This window comes from Chlorocebus sabaeus, chromosome 7 (assembly GCF_047675955.1).
Source record: "Chlorocebus sabaeus isolate Y175 chromosome 7, mChlSab1.0.hap1, whole genome shotgun sequence".
NCBI classification, from domain to species: domain Eukaryota; kingdom Metazoa; phylum Chordata; class Mammalia; order Primates; family Cercopithecidae; genus Chlorocebus; species Chlorocebus sabaeus.
The window spans coordinates 103,405,472-103,420,934 of record NC_132910.1 but is presented as its reverse complement, the minus strand read 5'-3'; the positions used below and the strand labels follow the sequence as shown (position 1 = coordinate 103,420,934).

Sequence of the window (15,463 nt, the reverse complement as noted above, 5' to 3'; positions counted from 1 at the left end):
ATCTTATTCCAGCGTCTATCCTGAGACGTGCAGATTCCAGCTTTTGGAGCACTGGGGTGCTACAGGGACAGAATAACCAACCAAGCAGTGATGAATTGTGTCCTCTGCGGGGTCAGAGGCACATTGAAGTTTTGTCTCTGTGTTATTAGCGCTTTTTCCATTTCAAGAACCTTGACAACATTAATCTTTTCACTACTGTCACTCCTTGGTGAGGCCATTTTTGCGCAAGTAACCACACAGATCAGAGAACTATGGTATTCAACTGTATCAGGATTGTGGATAGAAGATACAATTTCAGTAACTAACAATGAGTTTGCTTTTATTCTGTCCTAGCCGACTATGAATGTTTACCTACCTTGAAGGAAGAGAAGGAATCAAATCACAACCCAAGGTACTTCTCATTTCTGCCACAGATTATATGTATATAGCAGGGAGGGGATTGGGAACCAGGCTTTTCCGTGCCTATAAATTGTATGAGACCATGTACATGGGTGGCTATGTGCATAGTGTGGAGAAGAGGAAGTGTGTTACAGAAAATAGAAGGCTATAAAGTAAATATCCTAGGGCTCTTTATCTTTAGAAATAAATTAGTATTGACATTTTCTTGCCCTTCTAAGGAGACACTGTTGCCTCAGCTTCTGTTTTAGTCATAAAACTTTCCAATTATGACAAACTGTAGGTTTGTTTACCTTGGATAAATAGATGTTTGGTAAGGAAAACAGATGGAGGCGACAGTCTTAAAGTGGGTAACTGTAAACTAGAGTGAGAAAATAAATGGGAATTTAAAAAAAATGTTCCATTTTACCGCTAGGTGGCTCTACTTGATAGAACATTTTAGTGCTTTGGGGTTTGGGTGTAGTTTAGCATTCCACAATTGCATTTAAATTATATTATCTTTTGTGAGGATAGAAATGACCACGTTGGGGGTGTTTTGATTAGAGAATTGTTTTGTCAGGACATGGGAAGTGTTCTAAGGAAAAAGGACTGATGGTTCAGCAGGTTGGGGACTTGCTCTGCAGAGCTCTGCTGTGACCTTGGAGGTACTGAGTGGTTGGCAGCAATCACTCGTGGATACCCAGAGAGGAGAGGACTTGAGCCTATGCCTGAGATATCACACTTCTGTTGGAATAAATGGAATAAACCTTCAGGCAGGATAAATGCTGTCCCTCTGTGTTCGCCAGAAGTCTGGTGCCAGTCATCTTAAATGCTTCCAGACTGCAGTCACTTGTCACTGGGCAATCCCTGAAGCCTGAGCATCGCGAGGGAATACTGATTATTAGGCAGTGGTTGGGGCAGTCAGATGTTTATCTTTGGACCCTTTTTCTGCATCTCCCCCTAAACCTTACTTAAGAATTCACCATCCCAAATCTCTCCTCACATCACACCACACAGTCTTACTCAGACAAACCTCAGCTCTGATGCCAAAGTCTATACCTATTGTAGATTTAGGTCAATATCACCCCCCTAGGCATTTTCATGTTAAGATTCTTTGCCAGTTCAGAAAGGATTCTATCCTATTTAAAAGAGATTCCAGGTCACGCTTGGTGACGCTTGCCTGTAGTCCTAGTTACTTGAGAGGCTGAGGTGAGAGGATTGCTTGAGCCCAGGATTTCAGGATTGCAGTGAGCTATGATTGTACCACTGCATTCCAGCCTGGGCAACAAGCGAGAGCAAGACCCTGTCTCTGAGAGAGAGAGAGAGAGACAGAGAGAGAGAGAGAGAGAGAGAGACAGAGAGAGAGAGAGAGTAACAAGCAGGTGGAGAAAACAAATGCCAGGGGGAATATTACAAAGGTATATTTTCCCCATGTTTTGACCTTACCTGGAAATCTGTAACTATATATGTCTGGTATAGGGCTCAGATCACTACTAAACCTCCATAAATATCTTAAATATCTTATTACTCTATCCCTAATGAGCACCTTCAATGATGCTACAAACCACCCTCAGTGATTTTTACATACCTGCCTTTTGCTCTTTGAAATTGTTGGCAACATGGAAGAAGCTTAACATTACAGAATTGTATGGCAGTGAAAGCTCCTTAAAAATCAGATTTTTGGCCGGGCATGGTGGCTTATGCCTGTAATTCCAGCACTTTGGGAGGCTGAGGCAGGCAAATCACCTGAGGTCAGGAGTTTGAGATCAGCCTGGCCAACATGATGAAACTCTGTCTCTACTAAAAATACAAAAATTAGCCAGGCAAAGTGGTGGGTGCCTGTAATCCCAGCTACTCAGGAGGCCGAGGCAGGAGAATCCCTTCAACCCAGGAGGCGGAGGTTGCGGTGAGCGCTGATCACACCATTGCACTCCAGCCTGGGCAACAAGAGCGAAATTCTGTTTCAAAAAAAAAATCAGATTTTTGAAATAATGAGAAAATGAGCTAGAGCCTTAACATAGTTAAATTATTGTTTTAAAAGGGAATGTCTACATTCCTCTGTGGGTCCAGAGCTGTCTGACATTCACAGGATGGCTGTCAGGCCTTCACTTTATGCCCTCTCAGTGATGCCAGCACCAGCATTTGAGAACCAAGAATGGCAAGTCCCAGATCTTTGTAAAGCCAGGCACTTTCTGATTACTTCAAAGGTTATTATGATATTGCAAAGTTAATTTTTTATTCACTTAAAAATCTAAGAAAAGTACATTGGATTTAGAACAAAATCCAGCACAAAGTAAGTTCTCAATAAGCACTGGTTATTGCTACTATAATTATTAGGAAATTAAAACTGATGTACAGAAACTCACTGACTTTATATTAAGACCCAGCTCACTGGATTAAAAAACAAACAAACAAACAAACAAACAAACAAAAACCTCACTTCCTTTATCCTAAGCCTGTATCCTAAGACCCAGACACATCAATATTGGTGGGCAAAGCATTATTTTTGTCCCTGTGTTCCCTATGGTTTCTTTCTGGACCTCCCAATCCTGGGAAATCAGGAATTTGTCTGATCTACTATGAGACTTTCTGTTCTCCTTCATTACTGGCATAGGCCCATTAATGTTGGTGATTTAGGAATAGTCCACTTATCACTCTGGAGTTTTTTGGTGTTTTGTTGTTTTGTGTTGAGACAGAGTCTCGTTCTGTTGTCTAGGCTGGAGTGCAGTGGTGTGATCATGGCTCACTGCAGCCTCAACCTCCTGGGCCTAAGTGATTCTCCCAACTAAGCCTCCCGAGTAGTTGGGACCACAGGTTTGTCCACCATGCCTGGCTAATTTTATTTTACTTTATTGTGGTGACAGGATCTCCTTATGTTGCCCAGGCTGGTTTCACACTTTTGGGCTCAAGCAATCCTGCTGCTGCCTTGGCGCCCCAAAGTGTTGGGATGACAGGAGTGAGCCACCGTGCCTGGCCCATTCTGAAGTTTTTAAAAGGATATTAGCACCTTATAATTTGGATAATCGTTCTTTTCTGTCATAATTTTAGTTACATTTCTTTTTCTTATGCTAATGTTTTAACTACATTGATAATCCATAAAATGTTTACTTTGAGTATCTACCCTGGGACAAAAATAAGATTTCTTTTGTCTCTAAAAGCTTGTGGATTGTTATAGATACAGGTGGAAAGTGCATTAGTGGGTCATAAGACTTAGAATCAGAAGACTCATTTTCAGACCTAATTTGAATGCTTACTTTAGCTCTCTGAGTTTTAATTTCTTCATCTCGAAAAATGGAAATAAGAACATCTGTCCTTCTAGTTTCACAGGATGATATAAGAGAATGAAACCATCTAACTAGGTTTTATTTTTATTTTATTTATTTATTTATTTATTTATTTATGTATTTATTTATTTATTTTGAGATGGAGTTTTGCTCTTGTTGCCCATGCTAGAGTGCAATGGTGCAATCTTGGCTCATTGTCAGCCTCCACCTCCTGGGTTCAAGCAATTCTCCTGCCTCAGCCTCCCAAGTAGCTGGGATTACAGGTGCCCACCACCACACCCGGCTAATTTTGTATTTTTAATAGAGATGGGGTTTTACCACATTGGTCAGGCTGGTCTCAAACTTCTGACCTCAGGTGATCCATCCACCTCGGCCTCCCAAAGTGCTGGGATTACAGGCGTGAGACACTGCGCCCAGCAGTAGCTAAGTTTTAAAGCATTATGCAAGTGAAACTAATTATTTTTATGCAGTGGCAATAGTTCTTCCCCTCCCACATTGGTATTTTAAAAGATTATTTTTAGGGCAGTTTTAGGTTCACAGCAAAACTGAGCAGAAAGTACAGAGTTCCCAGATACCCTCTGCCCTCACACATGCACAGCCTCTCCCATTATCAATGTCACCCATCAGAGTGCTACATTTGTTGCAATCAACCAACCTACATTGACACACCATTATCACCAAAGTTTTCCATTGGCTTTTACCTTGTGCATGATTCTTCCTCTGTCATCGAAGTAGTATATAGGTGAATTTAATGCTTCAGAAAGTATGCAACAGTCATTAAAAATTGAATTTAGTGGAAAACACACTTCTTTCTCCTGATAAACAAAGACTTCTGGAATTCATTTACAGGGTTCCACTTTCCTTGATGCTAGAAAGACATCCCTGACAAAGAACCTCTGTTATCTATTAAGTCCATAGAATCTAAATCCACCATGCTTCTGGGAAAAGGGAGTTAATCTGATAACCACCCTACACTGAATATACCACATTGTGTGCAAAGACTTCAACTCTTCAACCTTGTCTTGTTAGGGTCCATAGTCTCAGGGCTTTCAGAATTTTATCCACGTCTGGCTGGCCAGTCCTTGTTCATTACTTTCCTCCGTCCTCATTGAATGGATATTCTTCCTGAGCTGTGGAATCCAAAAGACAGCACAGGATTTTAATAAGGACCAGAGATGTACAAAATACTATGGGAAGTTGACACTATGGTTTCAGGTTTTAAAAAAATCAATAGGAAAAGCAACAAAGGAATCATGGGGGAGGGGAGTGTTTCATATTCTTATTTTCCATCTTAGCGTCTTTTCCGTGATTCATACCTGCTATGTGCCTGGCGCTGCACAGGGGCATAGTGTCAGTGGGAGGAGGGCGCTAGGAGGGGTCTGCCCTCAAGTTGAAGAGAATTTCATCCCTGATCTCGTTAAGCATTGCCAACACATGGTAATGACAGAAAACAGATCCTCTTGGTTGGTTTTATTATTGTTTTAACTTCCGTGTAGAAAACACACTCCCTTATTGCCTAACCCCACCCTCACAACACCCTCCCAAATGCTACTAGATAGTGGTGCAAACAAGAAAAAGTCCCTTTTATCATGACTCTTCCAATCTAGCCAGCCTCTTCCTTCTTCTGGAGGCATTTGTAGTTAGACGGTTTCCTGAAAGCTTGCTGTTTCTGTCTCTGCAACTTCAGATGAATAACCACGGACAAGGAATCGCAAGTATCAGCCGAACGCCTGTCTTCTTTCCTCTTATATCTCTTGACCACAGGGATGATTTTACATTGAGCAACAACATAGGGAAAGATTAGGGAAAGAATTAGATTTGATTCTGCTCAAGTGGATTTATAATTTTGAAAATTCAGTAATAATTACAACAATAGTAAGACATTTACATCACATTTTCTATATGCTAGATGCCCAAGAAATTAACTAAGAGAGAGTGACAGTATATCTGTTCTTGTAATAATTCTGCTGTTTATTCTATAGTTTATGTTTCTGAGCTCAATGTCGTTATAAAAATGGGTCGCTTCACTACTTTTCAGGAAAAGTTTAGGTTAGTTTAATAGAGAATTTTGTGGATTTCTTCCTGTTTCATCCCTTCTCTTTGTCATTTTTTGAGAAAGTACAATTTTTGATGTAGTTTTTCAAAAGACATTTATTGAACACTTAATATGTGCCTGACACTGTTGACATCATGTCAAAACAACCAGTTAAAAATAATATAATTTGAGTAAACTTAGAACTCAGAGAGGTTAAGTGGCTTGTTCAAGTTCACATGGCAGGTTAGTATCTGATAAAGCTCAATCTAGAGAAAAGTTTCTTTTAAAAGTGTGTTTTCATTCTCTTTTACTATTTTGTTAAAATAAGAGATATTTCATAAATTAAAAGAAAAATTATAGATTAGAAAAAGAAGAACACTCAGCAGCAAGAAAGCCAGCCACCATGAGGCTAATATAGGAAAGTATTTGGTGAATGATGTGTCTATCACCCAGCACAGTCATTGACAACACTTAACCATTAATTGCCAGAAAACAGCAGTTTTGTGTGAGCTTTTTTTGGCCTGTCTGCTCAAGTCAATCTTTGTGACCACTTCTATTTTTTTTTTTCTTTGTGTAGAGGCTTCTTTCCTCTTTTCTTCTTTAGTCCCTCAAAGTCTTTTAAAAGTGTATAAATCCTTCTTGACTTACAGTGGGGTTAGGTCTTGAGAGAGACACTGTAAGTAAAAAAATCCTAAGTCAAAAATGCACGATATTTTCATATTATAATGAGTGTATCTAGAGATAACCCCATCGTAAGTCAAGGCAGGTAGTGAATACATATCACTTTTGCTCCATTGTAAAGTCAAAAAATTTGTAGGTTAAACATTGTAAGTCGGGGATCATCTGTAATTCAAGTATTAAGTGTGGTTTCTCTCAGATCTGAGCTTGATATTATGAGGGATACAAAGTAACAGTTTTTAATGCTGCAGGATGATAACCTCAAATAGTATTATTAAAACACAGATGCTAGAACTTAAAGTATAATAATAATAAAAAATAAAAATAAAAAAAACAGATGCACATGTGCACGTGTGTGTGTGCATGTATGTGTTGGATGAGGGAAGATGTACTTACTTTTAAAAACCACAGCATTGCTTGAATAGTGGCCCAGATTATATCTACAACATGGGCATGATCTATGTGCATGACGAGGCTTGCCTCTGATGCTAGCCAGATGCGTTACCTCAATCATTCCACCTGAGACCAGGCCTCTTGCAGGAAGGAGAAAGGACATTCTATTGAAGAGAAAGGGAGCCTGATCTAATTGTTATGTGCTTTTGTGCTAACCTGAACTCTGCACTCCCCCTAAAAATGAGTTAGAGAGCATCATAACACAAGAAATGTTGAACATAGGTTTATTGCCATCTTTGGAGACAGAGTACACGAGCTGTGGTCATAAAGAGGGATTGTTACAAGATAGACTGGTCAGGAGAACAAAGATGACTTATCTAATCCTGACTGCAACAAAGGGGCAATTATGAAACAAGGTATTACCGTTGCATCAGTCCTTATTCAACTGGTAGCATGCCCATTACATGCCTTCTTAAAGAAAACAATACAATGATGCTTTTTGATCAATTAAATTTGGTTTTATTTGTCAGCCTGTTACTATGCAGACTTTTGGGAAAGGTGCTCCACATTCCTTTTTTTTTTTTTTTTTTTTTTTTTTGAGATAGGGTCTCACTGTGTTGCCCAGACTGGAGTGCAGTGGTGTGATCTCAGCTCACTACATCTCCTCAACCTTCCCAATCTCAGGCAATCCTCCCACCTCAGCCACCCAAACATAAGGTATAAGGTTGGTGCAAAAGCAATTGCGGTTTTTGCCATTACTTTTAGTAGCTGGAACTACTGACACGAGCCACCATGCCCAGCTAATTTTTGAATTTTTTGTAGAGACAATGTCTCACTATGTTCCCCAGGCTGGTCTTGAACTCATGGGCTCAAGTGGTCCTTGAGGCTTAAGTGCCCCGGCCTCCCAAGTTGCTAGGATTACAGACATGAGCCACCACACTTGGCCCACATTCTTAAAATATCTGTCTAACATTCCTAGAAAAATTGCTTACTAATGTTACCATCGTAGATAAGTTACTAAAACTGCTTTCAAACTAAAGGTTTGAAAAGGGATCACTTATTTGATTTGTTGCAATTCTGTGACAGTTTTCTAAGTTTTTTTAACAGAGAACTCTAAGAATTTTCAGAATTAAAAATGTCTAGGTTTATTTGATGATTTCACAGAGAGAATAAATAGCCAAAAAGACAGCAGGAAACATACCTAACTAAATAAAAGAATGAGCATTTGGGAGAGAATGCCTCCAGGCTCAAGTGGTGGGCCAGGTCCCAGCTTGCTGATTTACCAACATGCCTGATGTCCATCCCAGCACCAGTAAGAGTTGCTACACTCTAGGAGTGGCCTGAGGTCCCACAGGTGAGGCAACTATTACCCTATGTGGTAGTGCTTGCCAATTGCTTATGGTCCACGGAGCTGTGGCTGTGGGCACCATAGCTTGAGCTTCTTTTCCTCTTTGGTGCTTTAAGTTAAACAAGTCCTTGTTGATGGACAGTGTCCCACACTGAGCCTTCAAAATGCTTCCCCTTAGAAATTTAGTTTGTTTTGGAAGATGGTTGCTGAAAGCCTTTGGATACTTGAAACAATATTCATGCTAGTGTTTTACCAACAAGCACTGGCTACTGTAAAACCTGCAAAATAAGGATTACTAACATTCATTCATGTGTCTGTGTGTCAGGCCTGGAGTATGGTATTTCACCTGCATTTTCTCATTTATTATTTACAAAACAATAAAGCTCGTGGTATAAGTATGTATGTTTTGCAGATGAGATGAGATAAGAACACTCCAGCTAAGAAAGGTTAATTTGCCCAATGTCACATGGCAAGAAAGTGAACCCTGATTCAGATTCAGGCCAACTGACCCAGGGCTCTTATCTGCTATGCTAAAAAAGCCACTCAGCACACACCAACATTGGTAATATCATAAAAACAGCACAAACGTAAACTACCCAGGGATCAACCTAACTGAAAAAATGCAGGTGATAATATAAAATGTTCAGATTTTTATTGTGGCACATAAAAGACTTGAACGAATGGAGAGGTATACTGTATTCCTGATGAAAGACTCAACAATGTAAAAATGATCATCTTAAATTCAACCCAGTCATCTTAAAAATCCCTATGCACATTTCATCTGGAAGAATAACTATGTACAAAGAGCCAGGACAATTTTAAAAGAAGGAAAAAGTGAAATTGTAAGATGGAATAAGGGTAAGGAGTTCACAGGGAGTGTGTCATGCTTGATCAACAATTAAAACAGTGTACACTTGGAACCAAGTTAGAATTAACATTTCATAGCAAGTGGATTATTTAATAAATAGTCTTGGGACAACTGACTAACATTTGGGGGGGAAATTTGGAGCTCAACCTCATGCTTTATACTAAAATAGATTCCAGATGAGTTTGAGTGTTAAAAAGAAAGAAAAAAAGCCAGAAAAAATTCAGGAAAATATTATATAGCTTTAAGGAGGAAACTAGTTTGAAAGCATGATACACAAGTCAGAAATCATATTTGAAAAGGATAGATGTGGCCGGGTGCGGTGGCTCATGCCTATAATCCCAGCACTTTGGGAGGCCGAGGCAGGCGGATCACGAGGTCAGGAGATGGAGACCATCCTGGCTAACACGGTGAAACCCTGCCTCTACTAAAAAAATACAAAAAATTAGCCGAGCGTGGTGGCAGGCGCCTGTAGTCCCAGCTACTCGGGAGGCGACAGAGCGAGACTCTGTCTCAAAAAATAAAAAATAAAAGGACAGATGTAACTACATTAAAAACTCAATGTTCTTGTACTTCAAAAAACACAGTAGGCTGGCTGTGTATCTCACACCTGTAATCCCAGCACTTTGAGAGGCTGAGGTGGGTGGATTGCTTGAGCCCAGGAGTTCGAGACCAGCCTAGACAACATGGCATGACTCTGTCTCCACAAAAGTTAGCTAGGTGTGGTGGCACACAACTGTAGTCCCAGCTATGGGGGAGTTGGGGAAGGGGGGATGAGGTGGTAGGATTGCTTGAGCCCAGGAGGTTGAGGCTGCAGTGAGCTAAGATCTTGCCACTGCCCTCCAGCCTGGGTGACATGGCAAGATCCTATCTAAAAATGTAATAATAATTGTTCTACTTTATGAGCAGAGACTATTAATAAGCAATTCAGCAAAGGAAGAAATTAAAATTACCAACTAAGCTTTGTAAAAGGTTTATTCTTTGTAGTAATAAAAAAGTAACGATAAATACGATACCATTTTCACCTACTGGACTCACACAAAAAAATGAAAATAATAATATTCAATGTTGGAGAGGACGTGGGGAAAAGGATATTTCCCTAAAGAGTAGTGTTGGAAGAATGTAAATTGTAAAAATTTCTAGGAAAGGGGGATAATTTGACAATGAGCCATTAAACTTTTAAAATTGTGTATACTTTGACCTAACAATTCCCTTTCTAGGGATATATGCAAAGGTAACTATTGGAAGTTTCCAAAGATGTAGCAATGTTTATAATAAACAAAAATTAAAAATTTAAAGTAGCCTAAATGTTTAACAATAAGGAATTGGCTAAAAAAATATTTTTGATTTAGTGAGACAATAGAAAGCTATGTAGTCACTGAAAGGATGTTGTATATTTATTAGCAGAGACAGATGTTTACGTGTGAATGAGAGTGAGAAAAGCAGATTACAGAACAATATATAAAATATCCCATTTTGTACAGAAAAGATATATATTATTATCACAGGAAAATCTTTGGGGAAATAAATACCAAAATGTTAACGTAGTGAGATTATTGGTATTTTTGTTTTGCTTATTTGTATTTTCTATTTTTTTAACCAATGAATAGGGACTAATTTTATAATAATTAACTTTAAAAATCACTTCTATTATAACAGCTGAGCAAATATTAATGTTGTGGACAAAAGAGGGCCTTGCCTTTGTTGTTCAGTTGTATATTATACTCTGCTTCAAGTGGCTGAAATTTCAAGATAAGGTCACAAAAGGAAAACATGGCAATTCAGAGCCTTATGTTCTATAGAGATAGACTGCTGGATCTTTGAAATACTCTCTTACCACCACCCAATTTCCAAGAAATTAAACCTCCTTGGGCAGTTTAAAAATTATTCAGGGTGACATAAGTGAAAGGGGTTGTCACATCTACTCTTCAGATTAAACATTTTTAAACTTTCAACCAGGCTTTCATTTGAAATACATTTTGATATGGTTTGTCTTTTTTTTTTTTTTTTTTTGAGACAGGGTGTGTCTCTTACCCAGGCTGGAGTGCAGTGGCACAATCACAGCTCACTACAGCCTCAAATGCTAGAACTCCAGCAATCCTCCCACCTCAGCCTCCTGAGTAACTGGGACTACAGGTGTGCACCACCACAGTTGGCTAATGTTTAATTTTTGTAAAGATGGTGTCTCACTGTATTGCCCTGGCTGGTCTCAAACTCCTGGACTCAAGCAATCCTCCTGCCTCAGCCTCCCAAAGAGCTGGGATGACAGGTGTGAGCCACCACACCCACCCTGGTTTGTCCTTTTGTTCACTTCTCTGCCTCAGATAAAATTCTGTCCTCCCCCTCCTTTCCCATTGTTCTTCCCTCCTTATGATAGCTTCTGCCTCTGTCTTCACAACATGAACCAACACCACACACAAACATATACACAATGTCTCCTGCCCTTTCATGGATAGATCCATCATTATGTACCTACTTATCTATCTATTTATCTATCTGTCTTTCTGTCTGTCTATCTATCTATCTATGTGTGTCTCCGTTGCTCCAAAGTCCTTTTAGAAACACATGGAGTTTCACTGAGTAGGAGAGCACCGAAGTAGGAGTCAGAAGAATATCACCTATTGCAGACTATCCATACTTATGAGCCAGGGAGATACCAGATCTGTTGATCATTATCATTCAAGCGCTCCCTTGGAAGCAGAGGTCACTTCAAATAGAGACCTGCTAGGATGTGAGTGAAAGGAGTACAGAACTAAAAAGAGAAATGCGAGGAAGGGAAGTGCCACCTGTTTTCCAGGAGAGTTGGTGGAGCTGTGAGCCCACCAGGAAAAAGCTGTGGAGCCAGACACTTGGCAAAGACAGCCAAGTTAGAAGCAAAAGACCAAATCAGCCAACAATGTGGTCATGTTCAAATACCATGTTGATCATTTATGTCTGCTGACACTCCAGGAGGCCCAATATTTGAATTCTAAATGACACTGAGAAGGCCCCTCCAGCTCCTTTGTAGGTATGAACAAAACGAGCTATTGAAGACATGCCAGGACCACAAACTCTTGAGAGAAAACGGCATGTGGAAAATTAGTTTTAGAAAAAGTCAATTTGGCATGTATTCATAGAGAATGGGATTAGATTGATTAAACGGGGAACCCCCAACTCCATCTGGTTCTCTGCATCAGCACTGAGGGGGGGGCTGTGAGGGGCAAGAGCTAGGGATTATTTTTTGGCTCTCATTAATTTCTTCCTCAGGAATCAAATGTAAAATTCAGACTGACCTTCGTTTCAGAAATTGTAAGCTGGACACCATTGGCTTCCTGATGGTTTGTGATCTCTTCAGTCACCTCCACAATGGAGTGACCAGCTCTCTTTAGCTTCTTAGAAATATATTACTGTTGACCCGGCACGGTGGCTCACACCTGTAATCCCAGCACTTTGGGAGGCCAAGGTGGGTAGATCACGAGGTCAGGAGATTGAGACCCTCCTGGCTAACACGGTGAAACCCCATCTCTACTAAAAAAAAAAAACTGAAAAAAAAAAATGCAAAAAATTAGCTGGGCGTGGTGGCAGGCCCCTGTAGTCCCAGCTACTCAGGAGGCTGAGGCAGGAGAATGACGTGAACCCGGGAGACGGAGCTTGCAGTGAGCCTGGATCGTGCCACTGCTCTCCAGCCTGGGCAACGGAGTGAGACTCCATCTCAAAAAAAAAAAAAAGAAAAGAAAAGAAAAAGAAATATATTACTGGTTTTTTGTGTGTCTGTGTGTGTCTGTGTGTGTTTTTTTTACAGTGATAATGAATCCTAAACCTGAATGGCGCTCATGTTTTCCAAGAGAAGCAACCCCTGAGGAAGTCCGCTGAGCCTGCCAACTGAGGATGAAGAGGATACAAATTTAATTAATTTCAAAACAACATAGACACAAGAACCTTTTGCTGTTTCTTCCAACGCCCACTCTTCCTAATGATGGCATCACTTGCACTTGGAAGAATGTGCAATTGAGAAGTACTAGGAAAAGGCCTGGCTGCCATCCATCGCTGCCTCTGAGGGTGGAGAAGGAGGCGGGTGATGTGCGCACTTCTGATCAATGCGCGTTGCCTCCTCTCAGCCAGCTTCTAGCTCACTGCACTCACTGCTCATGCTAAATGTTCGTCACCTTTCTGCTTCATTCCTTAGGGCCTGAATCAGGAAGCCGTTTTATCAATGGTTTCCTTTTGGGCCACTAACCAGCTTTGGATAATTTCCTCTGATTATTCAAGTCCTCAGACAGGTAAACTACATTCAGCAGAACTTTTCTCGAGGAGTGTTAGGTCATGGAAAAGACACCAAACACAGCGAGTGTTTTAATGAAAACACCATCCCAGGGGGTCAGTATGCTCTGCCTGCCAAGAAGACACAGTGAGAGGGTCCACAGTCCTGATGAGATGGCGTTTGGTAACTTGTAGACCCTGACATGGCCAGGTCTGGTCACCCTTAAGAACTTCTCAGAGAAACTAGGAATCTTCGGTGAAAGAACTTATGTACTCCTCAGCTGAAATTCCCTTGCTTGTCAGCATTTCTGCAAAGCTCACACTTGTTTCACCATCCCTCCCTTGGATGTGACATGTGGGTAGGAAGTATGTGCAGGTAGGAGTCATCTGTCAGCCTATGTTTCAGAGATTCTGAAGGTGGTTTGAAACAAACAGAAGAGGAGCAGGAAATATCTGTGCCCGTGGCAGGTATCACTCATCATGCTTAGCATTCTCTCCTGCCAAGCTGGGATAAGCCTCATGTCCTAACACAGCACCCCAGGAGGTCTCTGTCAATCCATCAGAGATGACATTCTATGTGGTATTTTTGACATCCTTGTGCTAAAAGCAATGGCACAAAATGGAAAAGGGCCCACTGACCACACCTACTCCAATAAAATCGATTTCCATTTATTCCTTAATTTTCTAAATCTGACCCCTTTAAATCAATCTAGCAAATTGAGAGTACTCAGCTCTCCTTGGATACCTGATATTTTATTTCAAGAAAGACAAAGAAGGAAAATTTTATTCATTTTACTACCCACATATAAACCAAGGGGAGATGGGACTACCCAAACATTTGCTGCTCAGTTTTGTGTCTTGTGCTTGAAAGTCTGCCCTAATGCATAACAAAAAGTACTTGTCTTCTACCTTTTGGGATCCCTTTAACAAGTATTTGCCTTCTGAACTACGTGGATAATTTTAAAGGCAGAGTTCCAGACCAGAAAGGTCTTTCCATACAATGAAAGCTATAACTAGCTGGTTGTGTTTAACCACTGTTATCACGCTATCCTGGGACTGCATAGAGCTTTGACAAAAGACAGACTTCATGGTACATAACTTCAACAGATTTGTCTGTCATATTCTCACCAGCACATCTGAATGAGGCTTTGTGTTTTCCTTGCTCTCTTGCATGTTCCTTTTCAACTCATGGCCCACAGTGACTCTCAGATATTTATGCCAAAATTGCATACAATTGTTTTCTGAATCATAACTTGTCTATTTTTCTGCCTATGTGTGCTACTTCCAGTTTGTTTCTCATCAACATTTTGACTCTCCGAAGAGCCTCCATTTGCCTCTTTCTCTCTTTAGGTATCTAAGATCTTTGAACGCTTGGGCCTTTACATTTGATCCAACCCTATCAAATAACGAACTTTTAGAAGTTCAGAGAAGTATCTGGGGTCCTGGAATCTCATGTTGATGAAGTCATATTTTATAATATGATAAAAATATTATCATTCAGTATTTTACATAATTCCAATTCTAGAAGAAGCAAATTTCAGTGACATGTCATTGAGTTTTTATTTGGTAAAGCTATACTTGTGCAGTGTACAAATCACTTTTTAAGAAGATGCTTTGTTCTATCAAGGCATATGAAGTTAGTATATGGCCACAACAGTCAAGCCTCAATTCTTGTACCTTGTGTCTTTTTATTACCGTTTAATCAATAGATATCATATGTTTATGACAGTTTCAAGAATTGTTTTTAAACCCAAACTTAATTTTATGTTTCAGACTATTGTTAGAAAAGCAAAACAGAACAAAAAACCAAAAACTCCCTCACTAATTTGCCCTAATAGCCAATCAGAACAAAATCTGACTTTAGAATATTTAGCAGATATGTAAGTTTGATTGCATTTTTGTACATTTTAAGCAAACTAGGTTAACAACAACATAGCCTAGTCAAACTTCTCAGGAAACTTGTTTTAATAAACATGTAAAAATACCCATTTGTGACTCTTGACCCAGTGGTGTGACTCTTCCCTCTGGAAAGGGCTTTGTTACCCAATGCAATACCACGGCCTGGATCCACCTTGATGTAGGTGGCTCCTGGATAACCACAGCAAACAGGTGTGCTAAAGATGAGTAAAACTGGTCTTGGGAAAATAATTTCATAGTTTTTTATTCCCAGTTATGCTATATAATACAGGAGAACCAAAAGCTGTAAAACTATTTTATTTTATTTTTTAGAGACAAGGTCTCACTAT

General features: G+C 40.0%; 1 protein-coding gene across 1 annotated transcript in view; it reads left to right on the top strand.

The window, feature by feature from the left end:
* TMEM154 (transmembrane protein 154) overlaps positions 1-15,201 on the top strand; it is a 54,351-nt gene extending 39,150 nt beyond the window's left edge. The window contains exons 6-7 of the mRNA XM_008000005.3: positions 334-391; positions 12,760-15,201. Coding sequence (XP_007998196.1) covers positions 334-391; positions 12,760-12,775 — 74 coding nt within the window. The 3' untranslated portion in view covers positions 12,776-15,201. The remainder of the gene's footprint in view (positions 1-333; positions 392-12,759) is intronic.
* The last annotated feature ends 262 nt before the right edge of the window (positions 15,202-15,463 follow it).